The sequence below is a fragment of the Pollachius pollachius genome, assembly GCF_949987615.1.
Source record: "Pollachius pollachius genome assembly, chromosome: 20".
NCBI classification, from domain to species: Eukaryota; Metazoa; Chordata; class Actinopteri; order Gadiformes; family Gadidae; genus Pollachius; species Pollachius pollachius.
Window position 1 is genome coordinate 5,276,296 of NC_136953.1, and position 19,020 is coordinate 5,295,315.

Here is a 19,020-nt window from a genome sequence, read left to right on the forward strand (position 1 = left end):
TAGTACACTCAAACATTAACTTTAAGTCCGACATAAAAACGTTTACTTAGAACGATTTTATACGATTATATTTTATATATTCATCAATTGCCTTTATATAATAGTGGATAGCTGTCAAACTGAGCGACTAAACAAAGATGTAGGCCTATGGGATAAACAGTCCTAATTTGCTTTACCTCTTCGAAATGGCTGGATAGTTCTGCCCTACTGTGAACCCGAACTGCGATGAGAAACACGACGAATCGTGATTGGCTTCTGAATGCTGTTTCTATCATTCGATTGGCCAGAACAGACCTCGTTTTCATTGGTGGTTGGAGTATTTGTGCAGAGTGTTGATTGGCTGAGCGGCGTAGTCGCAGAGTCCGGCAAAGTGTCTCAACTGTAGAATGAAGTGAAGAGGAAGTCGTTTTTAATATGGGATTATAGCCATATTTTATATTTAGCTGTATAAAGCCACATCGACGATAAATAGTGGGGTAAGTGGACGTTTTTTGCGCAGTTTAATTGTTATTATATCACGACCACTGGCGCTGTTCTGCAAAGGCGGACAGTCGTATTCTGATATCCCATAATCCAGGTCCTACCCACAAACCAGTTATTGGATCGGGTATTTCACGCAGGAATCGCCTTTCAACACCAACAACCCAGCAGGTCGCCGTGATGCCCAGGAGTAGACGGTGCGTGTTCGGTGGAACTTTATAACTTCTCCGATCCATCCGACAGCACGACCTGCGGTCGGGTCACTCCGCGGGGCTTCTAACACTTGACTTTACTTCCCGGTACAAACGCGTTTTTGTGTTTCCTAGAACAGAAATATATATAAGATTGCATATGTATGCTACTCAACACACACGATCGGTCGATGGTAGCCGGTTTTAAAGCCCTTCAGCGCAGAGAAAGACCTTGTGTCGTCTCCCGTCGTGATGCACGGTGGTGAGCGGACGGGACGGTCGTCGTTACGGCCCCGTCCTCCGGGTGACATCACGGGCCTCTCCGGGGTGACGTCACGGACCGCACAGTAGCCCTGACCGCTCATCTAGAAAGAGACACGACTGGAAAAGACCTCAGGTCTTCCAGCATATATATAATAGTCACAACTAGTAATCACTAGATACTAAATATGTTTGTACACATCAACATTCATAACTAGTCTCCACACTGTATGGACACTGTCCGGTCAGGTTAGATACCCCAAAGTCTTGCCTCATTACCAGTTGTTACAACCTGTTTACTAAGGGACAGCTGGGCCCAATAAGGCAAAATAAGATAAGAATAGGCTTTAATAGAAAACAACAGAGTTGACTCCTAGGTAAAGGACTCTAATGCCCTGGAACAGACTATGATACAGGTCTTAGACCTGTATTATAGTCTGTTATGGTATAGTATGTTGTCTTACATTGTATTATATTATATTGTATGAGTATTTTATATTCTGTTCTATTCTATTATAGTCTATTCTGTTGTATTACATTGTATTATATCATATTGTATGAGTCTTTTCTATTCAGTTATATTCTATTGTAGTATATTCTGTTGTATTACTTTATATTGTATGAGTCTTTTCTATTCAGTTATATTCTATTGTAGTATATTCTGTTATTCAATTATAGTCTATTATATTACATTGTGTGAGTATATTCTATTCTGTAATATTCTATTGTCTTCCTGTTTGAGTCGAATCTATTGCATTTTTTCGTGTCCATTCTATTAGAGTATATATATTCAAGTCTATTATATTCTATTTAAGTATATTCTGTTATACTCTATTGTATTATCTAATCTGTGCAATGTGCCAGCTGTATGTGTCCACAGACATGATTCCTTTGTCAGTGCTTAACTTTGTTCAGGGCTAAACGTGTATATAGTCATAACAAGACTAATGCTACATGCTCAATATGTTTAAGCATGACTCTATTCATAACAAGTCTCCTAACACGATACTGAATTATGTATACGAATGTAACTAAGTCACAAGTGGTCTCCTAACACTAGATATAGAATATGTTTGTACACATCAACGGTCATAACTAGTCTCCACACTGTATGGATACAATCCTGTCAGGTTAGATACCTCAAAGTCTGGCCTCATTACCAGTTGTTACAACCTGTTTACTAAGGGACAGCTGGGCCCAATGAGGCAGCACAAGATAAGCAGAACAATGTACTACAATAGAAGAGTTCACGGTGAAGCAAACATGCTCTTTTTATGGCAGAAATGGTAACAAGGTTTGACAGTGTAAACAATAAACAAGTAGTAAATACATCATTAAAATATGATACAATATTTGAATGCAATTACAATAAATGTAACTAAATAATAAATATATCATATATGAATAATAAAAATGAATAATGTGTCTTGTGTGTGTGTGTGTGTGTGTGTGTGTGTGTGTGTCTGTGTGTGTGTCTGTGTGTGTGTCAGCAGTCATGCCGGCCCAGCCCTCGGCTCTGGAGCCTGAGGACGAGGAGGAGCGAGTGATGGAGGAGGAGGAGCAGGGCAGGAGGAGGTGCAACGGGGAGGCGGAGCACGAGGTGGGAGGAGGAGGGGGAGGAGGAGGGGGAGGGGGAGAGGGGGAGGAGACGATGGAGGACAGCACGGAGGAGCGAGACAGCGACCTGGAGGAGAGCGACGAAGGAGATGAGGAGGAAGGAGAAGAGGAGGAGGAAGAGGAGGAAGGGGAGAGCTCAGGTAGGGAACGCCAGCATTAGACCTTTGAGAAAGGAGGGTGCCCTTTCAGCCGCTACAGTGTGCTCTGCTCTCGGCATGTGTGTCTGCGTACACGAGACGCCGGCCCCTCTGAAATCTATGTCTGTTCTGACCTCTGACCCTCTCACCGCCTGCGACCCCCAGAGATGGATGACGAGGATTGCGAGCGGAGGAGAGGAGAGTGTCTGGACGAGATGACAGACCTGGAGAAACAGTTCCACGACCTCAAAGACAAGTATGGAGGGGGAGGGAGGGAGGGAGGGAGAGAGAGAAGAGGGGGGAGGGAGGAGAGGTATAGAGGGAGGGAGGGAGGATGGAAGGAGGAGGTATAGAGTAAGAGAGAGGGAGAGAAGAGCGGTATAGAAGGAGGGAGAGATTAGGGGGAGAAGAGGGATGGAGGGTAAGGAAGGGAGAGCAGAACAGGGAGGCAGTGAGGGAGTAAAGGATGGATGGATGAACCGATGAAAGCTGGACAGTAGAAGGAAGGATGAACGGATGGAGGGAAGGAAAGACGAATAGGCGAAGGTTTCTATGGGCCGATATGGGCTGAAATGCCTTTTCCTTGATCCTAGACACAGGGATAGACATTTCAGCAGATAGAGATAGATAGACGCAACAGAGGTAACCCCGTCTCTGATCGGATCCCCCCCTCCCTGTTCCCTCTCCCAGGTTGTTCAGGGAGAGGGTGAGCCAGGTGAAGGAGAGACTGGAGGAGGTGTTGACCGGGAGGGCCAGGGACTACAGAGAGCGCCTCACCTCCCTGCAGGGCAGCACACAGCTCCGCACTCAAGTGGCCGGTAACTACACACACATACACGCACATGCATACACATTGACACGCACACGCACACATACACAGATAGTATATGCACACAGACGCACACAACCGCAAAGTGTTAGGGGTCAGCATCTGGAGTTCAATTCAGTTCGTTTATTCTGTCCCTCTCTGTGTCTCTCTACCGGTCTCTCTCTCTGAAGGAGTGTATCGGGAGCTCTGTCTGCAGGTCATCAAACACAAGTATGAGTGTGAACTGCAGGGAGCGAGACAGCACCTGGAGGTAACACACACACACACACACACACACACACACACAAGATAGCTATTGTGGATCACAGCACATTCTACGTTGTGTTTATATTGTGTGCGTGTGACAGAGTGAGCGGACACTGCTGTTGGACGCCATGAAGACAGAACTACTGGACAAGATCAGGAGGCTGGAGGAGGACAGACAGAGCACAGGTACACACACACACACACACACACACACACACACACACACACACACACACACACACACACACACACACACTCAGACAGACACACACACACACACACACACACACACACACACACACACTCAGACAGACACACACACACACTCAGACAGACACACACACACACACACACACTCAGACAGATACACACACACACACACACACACACTCAGACACACACACACACACACACACACTCAGACAGACACACACACACACACACACACACTCAGACAGACACACACACACACACACTCAGACAGACACACACACACACACACTCAGACAGACACACACACACACACACACACACACACACACTAAGACACACACACACACACACACACACACACACACACACACACAGACAGACACACACACACACACACACACTCAGACAGACACACACACACACACACACACACACACACACACACACACACACACACACACTCAGACAGACACACACTCAGACACACACACACACACACACACTCATAGACTTATAAACTATAGATATGAGGGCATCCTGTAGATCCTGTTTATTTGAACAGTCTTCCTAAAGATTCACAGCCATGAGCAAACCACTATTAACCTCAGTTTGTTGTGATGCGCATACGCTCCCCTTGGTCTCGGGGGACATGATGTGGCGGGCAGATGTTGGTTGAAACTGTGTGTGATATAGCAGATATATACCACAGATTGAAGAAGTTGGAGTGTATAATAACTTAAACAGGGGTCTCAGGCTAATTGAGTTTGGTCGCCGGACGGTTAGATCGGTCAGAGCAGGTAACCAGAGGTTGTAGCTGCAGTGCCCTGATTGAGCACTAGAGGGCAGTGTATTCAAAGCAGACTGCCTCCCCAACAGAGTGGTGGAGCGACGATGTGAAGAGTAAAAAGTGCAAGAGGAAGAATCTCCTGGCTCGGTCGGACAGGAAGAAGAAAGCTGCCCTGGTCTCAGGTTAGCCTGCTCCCCTCCCTTTCCTTCCCATTCCATCCTCCATCCCTTTCTTCGTCCTCCCCTTTCCTTCATTCCCTATCTCCTCTACATTCTATTTTTTTTTAACTATTCTTTCCTATCCTTTCCTGCCCTAGTCCTTTAATTTATCCTCGCTGTTCTCCCCCTTCTTTAATCCTTTCCTCCATTAACAATATCACTGCTAACTCAAACCAGCATGAATGTGTTTTTGACTATCTGAGCATGGGCTTTATGTCGGTCTACCTGTTTCCCAACACCACAAGGGCCCTACATCGTCTACATGCTGAGGGACATCGACATCATGGAGGATTGGGCGGCCATTAAGAAGGTAGTCAACGGACTCACTTTTATTTTGAAAAAAAAACTAAAATTTGTCAAAAGAAAGAATTATCGATTGATCTATAATAATTTGATGAATTGAGCAATCATTTTGGCCGTAAAATAGTACATATATCAAAATATTTGACCAAATATTAGCTTTTAGGAAGCTAAACACAGAAATGTTAATTTGTACAATTGGTATTTTAATTCCAAATATTAATAACTCTGTCAATCAAATGATCTATTGACTGATCGTATTAGTACAAATGGACTATCTGCTGTGAGTGAGTGAGTGCCATTAAAAGTATATAAAAAGTTAAACTACATGTATTGTTGTTTAATTTCCCCTAGGCCAAAGCAGCTCTGACACCACTAAAGAAGAAAACCGAGAGTGAGTGACTCATATCTGTCCATCTGCTACACCACCTTGTCTTTTACGATGCTCAATATCTCTCTGTCTCTCTCTCTCTCTCTCTCTCTCTGTCTCTCTCTGTCTCTATCTCTCTCTGGCTCTCTCTCTCTCTCTCTCTCTCTCTCTCTCTCTCTCTCTCTCTCTCAGAGCGATGATGGCCATGAGGGACGTTTCATGGTGACTTCTAAAGGACCAACTGGCAGCTGAACCAAAACCAACAGAACCATTGATATGTAATAAGAACCAACCCCTGTCCTTTAGCTAACCATATACCAATCTACTTTGACACTATCGTAAACATTGGTGTACTGTACTGCTGTCTGTGGGCTCCAAAACAGTACACACTAGCAGACATTTTTTTAATGCTATTTTAAAAAAGAAAGACCTGTCCTTAATGCTGTGTATTTATATAACATTTATTTTACAGTGAATTAAATTGTAATCGTTTATGACGCAGATTGAATTGTTTATTTTGTGTGTGTTTGTTTATGATTTGAGATTTAAATCATGATATGAAGTGGTTAAAAAGAATAAGGTGCTTGGATAACCCCAACAAAACAATCGCAAATATTTTAAAAGATTGACATGAGCAGAAAACTATAAATTCAATGTTCTATTGTGAAGAGCGGAAATGTGATAATTGACGGGGAAAAGGTTTAACAATAAACACACAAAAAAACTTCCAAAACTCTTATGTATTAATATACATTTAATGAGAGGATAATATAAATTGCAGTAAACATAAATTGCCATATTAAGAAATTACATTTTCAAATCTTAGTCTGTAAAGACTATGTCTGCTTCCAAAGGCAACATTAAGCTTGGTTGCAGTGAGGATAACACTAATCAGTCCTAACTTCAAACAGTAAAACAGATTCAACATGTTTTTCTTCATTAACCACGGCGTTAAGGGTTGATCTGATCGAGTCTCTCCATCAAGTTCTTGACCCAGGTGGCTTCGGGGTTCACGCAGATCCGGACGTTGGCTTTGGTCCGCAAACTGTCACAGAATTGACATAAAAGTAATTCTTATGAGGTCAGACTGGGTGAATATGGTTTAGTAATCATTGTGATGCAAATAAAACCCATTGGATGGTATTTGGTCAAGGCTACGCTTACATAACTGCGGTCTTTGAACAGCGTCCATCCGTCCAATCGTAGGTGCGGACTTTATCGAATTTCACCGGTCTCTCGTAATGATTGAAACAGCAGCTATTAGGACCCGCTCCATCTGAGAAAAAGCAAAAAACATGTTAATGCTGCAGATAAATTAACAACTTTAAATCTTAAGCATAAGGGTACTTTCATAAGGATTAGTTAATAAGCCATTATTATTGATTAAATAATGGATACACTAATACCTTAGTAAAAATGAACACCATGATTAAATGATAAGCCAAGCCATAAGGTAATGCCTAATGCTGCATTAACTAATGTTAATTAGTGTACCCTTGTTAAGTGTTACCGATGTGAGTCGGTTAACTTACAGTTGGCCACGGTCAATGAAACCAGCATGGATCCAAAGACACACAGCAGGAGGAGGCCAAGAACACGCATGATTACAGGTCCTGAGACGGCGACGAGTAGTGAAACACAGCTGAAGGACAACGATTTAAAGAGAAGATGGGCGGAAGTGTGGTTGAGGGGGAGGTGGAGCCATCAGTGCTGACTGGTGAGCCCGCCACAGATTAGCTAATGGCCCCAAAAAGGTGTGAGAGTGAACAGTGTCGCACCAAAGAGAAATGGACAAGGTGAAGGAATATAAACAGACCGAACTCACTAGTCTAGTTTTTGAGCATCGTTGATCATTTTTTTTATTATTGACCTTCATTAGTTAATGTCCATCTTTGATTGAATCTCTTGAGCCAATCATTGCTTTTCAAAGAATTTATATATGCATATATATATATATATATATATATATATATATATATATATATATATATATATATATATACATATATATTTAATATATACACACATATATATGTATATATATATATATGTGTGTGTGTATATACACACACACATACATACATACATACATACATACATACATACATACATACATACGTATTATTCAATTGAGAAGTTCAAAGGCAGGACATTTTGACATTTTTTAAAGTATTTTACGTGACCTACTTGCCTACTTATTTAGGTTTATTTTCACAATGTTTAAAGCAGTGTGTGTGTGTGTGTGTGTGTGTGTGTGTGTGTGTGTGTGTGTGTGTGTGTGTGTGTGTGTGTTCGCAACAAATAAACCACCTTTTTCCGCTTCTCACGATGAGCAATTGCCCTGGTCTACACAGCCTTTAGGCCTTGCTCAATTTCCTGCCATGTACATTTCCATCACCTCCTCTAGATCTTATCAGCATCAAATGACGAGCAGAATGTGCCAATGTAGAATATGTTCACCTCTGTATTCAATAAAAAAAAGTTCTATATTACACTTCAAGTGGGACGGTGAAAACCACACAACAGAAAGACTACTCTCAGAGACAACCACAAACGCCTTGAAAGGGTAGTTTCCACACACCAGTCAAGGGCGCGTGGGGGTACAATAAAGGGCACTGGAATGTCCCGGCCCTGGTATTCCTGTCTCCAGAAGGCCTACAAGGCTCTTTGAAGCTCGATGGCACTGTAGAGACGAAAATTAGGAAGGAGTGGGAGAGAGAGGGATCCAGAGATCCAGAGAACGTTCAAAAGCGCGAGATCAAGAGAGCGAGAGAAAGAGACAGAGACACAGAGACTGTGAGCTAGGGCGACCCTCCACCTTATCTTGTCCTCCATCTCACCCGCGTGCAACACGCTTAGTCTGCAGAGCTCCTACCTACAAGTGCAGTCGAACCGCAGTGCCCTTCCTCATATTATATTATTTACCAAACAACGAGACAGACCGAGACAGAGAGAGAGTGAGAGAGAGAGAGAGAGAGAGAGAGAGAGAGAGAGAGAGAGAGAGAGAGAGAGAGAGAGAGAGAGAGAGAGAATGAGGGTAAATCAATAAGGAGGACCGCTGAAAGTGTTCTTCTTCAGTTCTGGGTCTCAGGAGTTTAGGAGCTAGGTTCCATCAGCCGACCACAGTGCACTACACCTGTGTTTGATTCACCATCATGTAGGCTAAGCATTAAAGTTAGAGTAGGCAACTTGTTTATTGTCATATTGGTTGGAATTCAATTGACATGCCGACAGCAATCAACCATTTAAATGCTCAGACAATAAAAAAAAAGGCAAATTCAAAATAATGGTATCTATGACTTTCGCAGGCACGGAATAAACCCATTCAATTATTTCATTCGGCCAAATGAAATAATTGGATAGCTCATCTCGCCTGTCCCTACGCACCTACTCAGCTACCTGCGCTCACTGTTTCTGTTTCTGCCCTCATTGCGCATGACGGAGTCTTCCACAAAGCAAGACATGCCTATTGCTAAAGCTAGCGAGCTAGTCATGTGTTTTGGGGGAGTTACTTACTCTGACTGGTTTCTCAAAATTGCCTAACCTAGCCTTAATGTGCTAAACCACCGGTTCCCACCTATTTATTAATTTCTTCGCGCCCGGTGTTACACCATATTCTGATACCCATCATAAAGTGTGACACTATGGGTCGCTGTTGCACATTTTCTGCACCATGCACGAGCGAAAAGGTAGAGACGGCCATCAAGTCGTTCACGTGCAGAAACATGCACTTGCTTAAAACGTAGACTGAGGCCCCGTTTACACGAGGACGCTTGCGGGTAAAAACGACAAAATATTTTATTGGAAGTGCCTTTTGTTTAGACGGTGACAGCGTTTTTGGGGCTTAAAAACGCAAAAATCTGAAACCACCCTCCAGAGTGGAAAACCTGAAAACGCTCCGCCGTAGCGTTTTCGTCTACACTGCCAAGACGCAAAACTCAGCTCAGATCTGCTCACGTCGCGTACGCGTTTACGTCACATACAGCGCTAGTACAGGGAAATAAACAAACATGTTGTATTATTTCCATGCGTCGGACCGTCAAGCTGCACTGGCAGCTTTAATAAACTTCCAGGAGTCTTTCCACGAAATGTACAGGATATGTACAGAGAGTATTACTGAACAGAGAAGGAACTGTAATTATGTTTTGGTTTTCGCGGCGCAGATAAGAGGAGGAAGATTCTACGCATGCGCTCAGACATGGCGGTGTTGTGTGATAGTGTATCACAGCACCACCTAGCCGCCTGACATGCATAGTACCAATCGAATTCCACACACTTTAGCGTCACAGTACGCACGCAGATTTCCTCCCGAAAACGCTCGTCTAAACGTGGAATAAAAAGTGAAGACGCGACGCCACTTTTGCGTCTTCTGTTCAGACCGTCATCATGTAAACGTAGCCTGAGTTCACTACTTATAAACATTGTATCGGAATCGCTCCGTCGGATGGGTTCATTAGTTTTGTTAAACCGGGCGATAGCCCATTGAGTGGCTGAAGCAAGGCGTTGATTTGCTTCTGTGGTGGCATCATGGGTCCTTCTTTCTGGCAGAGCTGTAGTCAATACCATGAGTCCGAGACAAGGGCTAATCGATTCCGTGTCCAAAGAGGTTCGAGTCCAAGTCAAGATCGAGACCAAATGAGACAGAGTCATGACCCCTATTATTTGCTCGATCAGAAATATTTTTCTATAGACGTCACGACCAAGAGGCAACAGCACCCACTTGGCATGGGCCATAACCATGTCATGACCCCCTCTTTCCTAAAACACATTTCTTAATCACATTGTTCGAATTCCATCTGAAACAGTGGGCTCACTGGCTCTTTAAATGCTTGGATAACCTTTTTGAAATATTCTATATCCTAGGTATAATTAGTATATTCAATATGCTCAACTTTGAAGATTTCTTTTTTGCAGATGAGTAAAGTCATCATCTATTTTGTTTAATAAATGTAGCAATGTAGTTTTAGTTATTATCAACTACTTCTATTATATGTACAAAAAATGTGATGCAATCTTCTGAAATATCCAACAGGGAAAAGGTTTTATACTGAAGACAAAATAAAGCTTCCAAAACTCTTATGTATTCGTATATATTTTATTAGAGGATAGCATTTATTGCACTAAATCCCAAAAAATCGAAAGCTTAATAGCAGTAATTAGTAAATACTATACCCATATTAAAAGGCGACATTAGGCCTGGTTGCAGCGAGGATAACCCTCCTAACTTCAAAAGGTAGCTTCTATAACAAATATAAGTTCAGAAACACAGCGTATATATATATATATATAGATATATAGCGTCTATATTCCCCCTGTGAAACACATTGTTCTACTTCCAGCACTAAGGGCAGCAATAGAAAAAAAACATTCTCATCCATCATGTTTTTTATATTATACAGGAAAGTATTAAAGTTAACAAAGTTTCAATTTAAAGCGGGCCTGACTCAGTATAAAGCTGATTTCCAGCAGGTTCCATTAACAGCGGCGTTAGAAGTTGCGGTCATCCAGTCGTGTCATCGCACGCTTGACCCAGGCGGCTTGAGGGTTCACGCAGATCTGGACGTTTTTCATGGTCTGCAAACTGTCGCAGAAAGGACATTACAGTCATTGTTATGAGTTCATTCTGTGTTAATATGGTGTAGACATCATTGTGATGCAAATAAAACACATACAATGGTATTTGGTCAAGGCTACGCTTACATAATGGCGGGCTTTGAACAGCGTCCATCTGACAAAGGACACCGATTTAACGAGAAGATGGGCGGAAGTGTGGTGGAGGGTGAGGTGGAGCAGAGTGAGAGGGTGTGTGACGAGCGAAAGGGAAATTATATGTGAGAGAGAGCAACACAGACAGACAGAGAGAAAAAAGGAGAAGTTCTAAGGCAGGACAATTTAGACTCTTTTGAAAATAAGTTGTGGACCTGTCCATTACTTGCAACCTGTTAAGGTTTCCTTCACACCGTTTGAAACAGTGTGTGTGTAAATGTTTGTGCATGTGTACGCAACAAATAAACAGGTAACACTTTATAATAAGGTGCCATGATAAATAGCAAACTAGTCATTACCTAACCCTTTGTTAATATTTGTTAATTGTTACTAAAATATTTATAGAAATATAAGTTGTTTGCATAACCCTAACCCAACCCTAACACACGACCCTAACCCTAACCCTAACACACGGCCCTAACCCTAACCCTAACCATAACACACAGCCCTAACCATAACACACGGCCCTAACCCTAACCCTAACCATAATACACGGCCCAAACCCTAACCCTAACCATAACACAGAGCCCTAACCATAACACACGGCCCTAACCCTAACCCTAACCATAATACACGGCCCTAACCCTAACCAGCAACACTCTGTTGTCAGGGAAAAAAACGATTAACTTTTGCCAAATAGATAATTTAGTAACAATTAACAAATATTAACAAAGGGTTAGGTAATGACTAGTTTGCTATTTATTATGATTTATTATAAAGTGTTGCTGAAAAAAATTGAAATTGAAAATAACACTGTACCTATATATGTACGGTGGTCTCGAGGTGTAAAACCCGCAGGCGAGGACTGCGACCAGTTTGTCGAACTCCCGCGATCCCACTGATCGCCACAGAGCTGAGTATTAACCAGACTCCCTCTGAAAATAACGCTGTACCTATATGTACGGTGGTGCGGCCTTGCGCTGTCTCGAGGTGTAAAACCCGCAGGCAAGGGCCGCGACCAGTATGTCGAAATCGCACCATCCCACCGTCCGGTTAACACTCAGCTTCAGAGCTGAGTGTTCACCGGACTCCCTCTGAAAATAATAAAATGGAAGCACTCAGAATAGGGTTCATGAATATAAGGTCGCTTTCATCTAAGGCGCTCTTGGTCCATGATCTATTTGTTGATAATAAGATCGACATACTGGGCCTTTGTGAAACCTGGTTAAAACCAGATGAGTTTTTAGCCCTAAACAAAGCTACTCCCCCCAATTACGTTAGCGCCCAAGTATCTAGAGAAATTAAGAAAGGTGGTGGAGTAGCCCGGACATCTATTTCTAAACTTAATTTAAAGCCAAAGAATAGATATATATTCAGATCCTTTGAGGTGCTTGCGTTCTGCTCCTCAGCTCCCCGACAAGCGAAACGAGTAGCTGCAGTATACCGTCCCCCAGGACCGTATTCACTTTGTGTTGATGAGTTTTCTGACTTTGCAGCTGATCTGGATACATATTCAGACCATATTTTGCTCATTGGGGATTTCAACATTCATGTGAATAACCCATCTGATACCCTCGCAAGGGCTTTTCTGCCCATTACAAATACGCTTGGCTTCAAACAGCTCGTCCAGCACCCAACCCACATCGGTGGAAGCACTCTGGACCTCGTTTTGACCCGCGGTGTAGACATTTCACAGCTAGCGGTCTCTCCCTACACCTCAGCTTTATCAGACCATTTTTTGCTCACTTTCCAGGTGGTGGTATCCTGCCCCTGCAACGATCAGCAGGCTACTTTCAGCTGTCGCCGCATCACACCTGCAACCATTACAGCGATGGCAGATAAGTTACCCGGTTCACTTGCTCCTCTTTCTAACTATAGGGGTTCTGTGGAGTGCCTTACTGATTACCTCAACACTGCCCTGTCTGCTGCCATTGATTCAGTTGTTCCGCTCGTAATTAAAAAACGATCATTGAAAAAACACCCTGGTTTAATGCAGAAACGCACACCCTGAAGCGAAGCTGCAGAATCCTTGACCGCAAATGGCACTTGACTAAACTTCAGGTCTTTCATCTTGCATGGCACAACAGTCTGCTCACCTATAAGGGTGCGCTGACTACTGCCAGGAACGCCTACTTTTCCCGTATCATCAACTTGAATAGAAACAATCCCAAGTTTATTTTTGACACGGTGAAGAGTCTGACTCAGAATCAGACTGAGACAGTAGGTTCTTCCATCGTGGCAGGTGAATTCATGGATTTCTTTGAGAATAAGATTCAATCGATTAGAGAGGAAATTGGTGCTTGCCGTGCAGCTTGTCTATACATCCTGCGGGGCAGGATGGGGTCCTGCCCAGTAGGATGGGGAACTCTGACGCAACTCTCTTGGAGTTCAAGTCAATTCCTCTGGTGGAACTTGAAAAGGTGATAAAGGCATTGAAACCAACAACTTGTTGGATCCTCTCCCTTCCAAGGTTCTCAAAGAACTGCAATCCTCTCGCTTATGAATCTCTCGCTTTCAACAGCAATTGTTCCCTCCAATTGCAAGGCTTTGGTGATAAAACCGCTACTCAAAAAGCCTGGCCTAGACACTGAATTAGTCAGGAACTATCGGCCTATATCGAACTTGCCCTTCCTGTCCAAGGTACAGGAAAGGATTGTAGCAAAGCAAATCGTCAATTATCTGACGAGGAACAATCTCTTCGAACCTTTCCAGTCAGGGTTCAGGAATTTCCACTCAACTGAAACTGCTGTTACAAGAGTTGTAAATGACATCCTTCTTGCCTTGGATAAAAATACAAGCTCAATGCTTGTGTGCTGCGTTCGACACGATCGACCATAGCACTCTTCTTCACCGTCTTGAGCACTATGTGGTTTCGGGGGTACGGCTCTTGGTTGGCTTGAATTGTACCTCACAGATAGAACCCAATTCGTGCTCTATGAGGGTTCAGAATCAAAACACTGCAAACTACGCTTTGGCGTACCACAAGGGTCGGTCCTTGGTCCCTTACTTTTTGCAATCTACATGCTTCCCTTTGGCGACGTTATCCGCAGCTTCGGAATTAGTTTCCACTGCTACGCGGATGACACCCAGCACTTCATTCCTGTAGATTCAGGAAACTCGGCCCAGATCCAGAGGGTTGAGTCCTGTCTGGCTGCGGTGAAGGGCTGGATGTCACAAAACTTCCTACAGCTTAACACTGGGAAGACAGAGCTGATAATTATCGGCTTGAAGCGGGACCGGAGAGAGTTTGAGGATGTCTCACTGTGGTTGGATGGCCTCGCCATCCCACAGAGTGCATCTGTCAAGAATCTTGGTGTCCTGTTCGACCCTCAGCTGTGCTTTAACCAACATGTTAGAAGTATAACTAAAATTGCCTTTTTCCATCTGAGAAACATTGTAAGAATCAGACCAATGTTATCTGCAGCGGATGCAGAGACACTGATTCATGCATTTGTTTCATCAAGACTGGATTATTGCAATGCACTGTTCTCGGGACTACCAAAATCTACCACAAAAAGTCTACAGCTTGTACAGAATGCTGCAGCTAGACTGCTGACCAGAACGAGAAGGTTTGATCATATCACACAAATTCTCGCCTCTCTGCACTGGCTACCAATAACTTTCAGATCGGACTTTAAGGTGCTACTGCTGACCTATAAAACCTTGCATGGATCTTCTCCATCCTACCTGAAGGACCCGATCATTCCTTATAGTCCTTCTCGCTCCCTCCGGTCTTCGGGAGCTGGCCTTCTTTCACTGCCGAAGGTTGAAAAGAAATCCGCTGCACGGAGAGCGTTTGCCTATCGAGCCCCCTTCCTATGGAATAGGCTGCCACAAGTGATCAGGGAAGCTGACTCTGTGGAGCTATTCAAAGGAAAGCTCAAAACGCACCTCTACGATCTTGCATTTGGAACATAGGAGTGTGAAAACGACAGATGCGAAGTGAATACCACTCTGTTTGTTTGTGCTTTCATTAATACAATATACATTCCCACTATGTACTGTTCCGTTCTAATTCACTATTCTGTCTGTTCTAGCGTCTTGCAGTGACTGGACTGGATGCCTGGACTCTCCTCATGGTCAACCGGCCAGCACCACACCACCATTTTAACATGATGTGCATGTATTTACCTGTATGTCAATTATGGCACCCAATGCAATCCTGACCATCCCTGGAAGAAGGGATCCCCTACTATGCGTTTCTTCTCAAGATTTCTTCCTTGCTAATTTCAAGGGAGTTTTTTCTTGCCCTTGTGGGGGCTTGGGTAAAGGGGGGTGTCATAAATATTTGGCCTGTTAAGCCCTTTGAGACTGTAATGGTGATTAAGGGCTATACAAATAAAATTGAATTGAATTGAATTGAATTGTTACCAGTAAACCTAACTTTTTGTTGCATCACTCACACAAGCAATTGTGTTGATTTCTCCATCACCTCCTTTAGATCTCATGAGCAGCATGAGGACCGCAAAGTGCCAATGTAGAATATGTACAGCTCTTTATTCAATAAAAACAGTTCTATATGACACTTCAAGTGGGACGCGGTCCAACATTGTTGTCATCGTCCATACAAACCACACAACGGAAAGCCTACTCTCAGAGACGACCACAAACCCCTTGTAATGGTAGTTTCCACACACCAGTCCATAGTGCGTGGGGGTACAATAAGGAGGCGTCCTAACCCAGGACTTCCTGTCTGCAGTACAAGGCCCAAGTCTGAAGATAAAAGTTCAGCAGTAACGTAAAACATTTTAAAATTAATGTTTTTATGTCTGCCAGTTTTGCGGTAGGATAGGTAGTATTAATTAAAATTGTGTGCTCAAGTCAATGCAAATGGTGACTTGTTTAAATGGAAAGAGAGATGTTGGTTAACGATGAATCTCATTCCGTAAATTAAAAGGGTTGGTGGGGGGGGGGGGGTCATGTGGAAGACCAAAGGCAGTCGGGCCGGCGGGATCCAATCACCCACCCTCCCTCACAACACCCCAGCCTCAAACCAATGGCTCAGCAACCCGTAGGTCCAGCCCCAGCCTCACCCAGTCCGGTCTAGTCCAGTCTAGCTCTGGGCTCCTAGGGTCCCACTGGGGGGTCTGGTACCTTGTCCATCACAAGTCAGTGGGCGGGCCTACGTTGTGTGTGTACATGTCTTGTGTATATGTTGTGTGTGTACATGTCTTGTGTATATGTTGTGTGTGTACGCGTTGTGTGTATATGTTGTGTTTGTACATATCGTGTGTACATGTCGTGTGTTTATGTTGTGGGTGTACATGTCATGTGTATATGTCACGTGCATATGTTGTGTGTATATGGTTTGTGTGTACATTTTGTGTGTATATGTTATCACACACAAACACACACACACCTGAAAGAAAATGTACTCCATTGTGTCTTCTGTTGCTACTACACCGATGATAAATAAACAAGAGCAAGGACAAGAATCCCTCCACATTTGCAAATTTTTGAATCCCTATACATTTCATCTAAATATATGTTCCAAACGATCATTTTCAAATCACAAGGAGAGGTCTGAGTAATCGCACCAGTCTGTGGTCCAACCAATCGGTGAACTATTGGCAAACTAAATATCACCGCATCAATGTTTAACTGCTTATTCACCAAACTCAATGACATGAAACACGGTTGTACAAGGACGACGCTACTAAATATGTGTTCCACCGACATAGCTTCTGTAGAAAAGACACTTGTGGTTAGTGAAAGGAACACCATGCTGAACTTAATAACAAATGAAACAGAAATGTCCACAGTGTGCATGAATGTGTGTGTGTGTGGTTAGAGCAGGAAGTCATCTTTGTTGCACGGTTGCACAAGCATCAGAAAATCTTGTACAGACCACTTCATGAACCAAAAATAAACCAAAAAGGGTATTTGTCGTTGGCCTAAACAGGCAGGTTAGTCTAGTGGCGAGTGTGTTTGACTCAAGCCCCTAATGTCCAGGATACTTTAGGAGAAGGATTGTTCAAATTCCATCTGAAACAGTTGGCTCACTGGCTCTTCAAATGCTTGGATAACCTTTTGTGAAATATTCTATATCCTAAGTATACTTAGTATATTCAATATTCTCAACTTTGAAGATTTCTTTTTTGCAGATGAGTAAAGTCATCATCTATTTTGTTTAATAAATGTAGCAATGTAGTTTTAGTTATTATCATCTACTTCTATTATATGTACAAAAAATGTGATGCAATCTTCTGAAATACCCAACAGGGAAAAGGTTTTATACTGAAGACAAAATAAAGCTTTCAAAACTCTTCGTATATATTTTATTAGAGGATAGCATTTATTGCACTAAATCCCAAAAAATCGAAAGCTTAATAGCAGTAATTAGTAAATACTATACCCATATTAAAAGGCGACATTAAGCCTGGTTGCAGCCAGGATAACCCTCCTAACTTCAAAAGGTAGCTTCTATAACAAATATAAGTTCAGAAACACAGCGTATTCCTGTCTATATTCCCCCTGTGAAACACATGGATTGACTTCCAGCACTAAGAGCAGCAATAGAAAAAAAACATTCTCGTCCATCATGTTTTTTATATTATACAGGAAAGTATTAAAGTTAACAAAGTTTCAATTTAAAGCGGGCCTGACTCAGTATAAAGCTGATTTCCAGCAGGTTCCATTAACAGCGGCGTTAGAAGTTGCGGTCATCCAGTCGTGTCATCACACGCTTGACCCAGGCGGCTTGAGGGTTCACGCAGATCTGGACGTTTTTCATGGTCTGCAAACTGTCACAGAAAGGACATTACAGTCATTCTTGTGTGTTCATTCTGTGTTAATATGGTGTAGTCATCATTGCGATGCAAATAAAACCCATTGGATGGTATTTGGTCAAGGCTACGCTTACATAACGGCGGGCTTTGAACAGCGTCCATCCGACAAATCGTAGCTTCGGATTTGTGTGAATTTCACCGTTCTTTCGTAATAATGGAAACAGCATTTATTGGGACCAATTCCGTCTGAGAACAGTAAACATGTTAATGTTACAGATAAATGAACAACTCAACATAACATCAATATGTGGTGCTACTTCAGAATAAGGGTAAATTCAATAGGAATAGTTAATGCAGTAATAAGTATTATATTAAAGCAATAGCACATGGGTTAGTGTCCTAACTAACCAGATTAAATAATGTATACACCAATACCTTAGTAAACAGGAACACCATTAATAAATGATTAGGCTACTAAACCATAAGGTAGGCTAATGGTTAATAACATTAGTAAAACCTTAATACTGCATTTACTAATGTTAAGTTAATTATCGTACCCTTGTTAGGTGTCACCGATGTGAGTCAGTTAACTTACAGTTGGCCACGGTCAATGAAACCAGCGTGGATCCAAAGATGCACAGGAGGAGGAGGCCAAGAGCACGCATGGTTACAGGCTCTGAGACAGCGACAAGTAAAGGAAAACAGCTGAAGGCACACCGATTTAACGAGAAGATGGGCGGAAGTGTGGTGGAGGGTGAGGTGGAGCAGAGTGAGAGGGTGTGTGACGAGCGAAAGGGAAATTATATGTGAGAGAGAGCAACACAGACAGACAGAGAGAAAAAAGGAGAAGTTCTAAGGCAGGACAATTTAGACTCTTTTGAAAATAAGTTGTGGACCTGGCCATTACTTGCAACCTGTTAAGGTTTCCTTCACACCG

General features: G+C 42.9%; 1 protein-coding gene across 3 annotated transcripts; it reads left to right on the forward strand.

The window, feature by feature from the left end:
* Positions 1-353: 353 nt before the first annotated feature.
* Positions 354-6,382, forward strand: brms1 (BRMS1 transcriptional repressor and anoikis regulator). 3 transcript variants are annotated; one of them, XM_079757796.1, is made up of 11 exons: positions 426-476; positions 578-677; positions 2,426-2,689; positions 2,852-2,942; positions 3,377-3,504; positions 3,686-3,765; positions 3,863-3,947; positions 4,851-4,943; positions 5,225-5,289; positions 5,634-5,673; positions 5,842-6,382. In XM_079757796.1, exons 3-11 carry the CDS (start codon positions 2,428-2,430, stop codon positions 5,847-5,849), a joined length of 852 nt encoding a protein of 283 aa, XP_079613922.1. In that variant the 5' UTR covers positions 426-476; positions 578-677; positions 2,426-2,427; the 3' UTR covers positions 5,850-6,382. The 3 variants fall into 3 exon arrangements, with proteins under 3 accessions (XP_079613923.1, XP_079613924.1, XP_079613922.1); XM_079757797.1 differs by lacking the exon at positions 578-677 and having other exon boundaries at positions 354-476; positions 2,423-2,689; XM_079757798.1 differs by lacking the exon at positions 578-677 and having other exon boundaries at positions 363-476.
* The last annotated feature ends 12,638 nt before the right edge of the window (positions 6,383-19,020 follow it).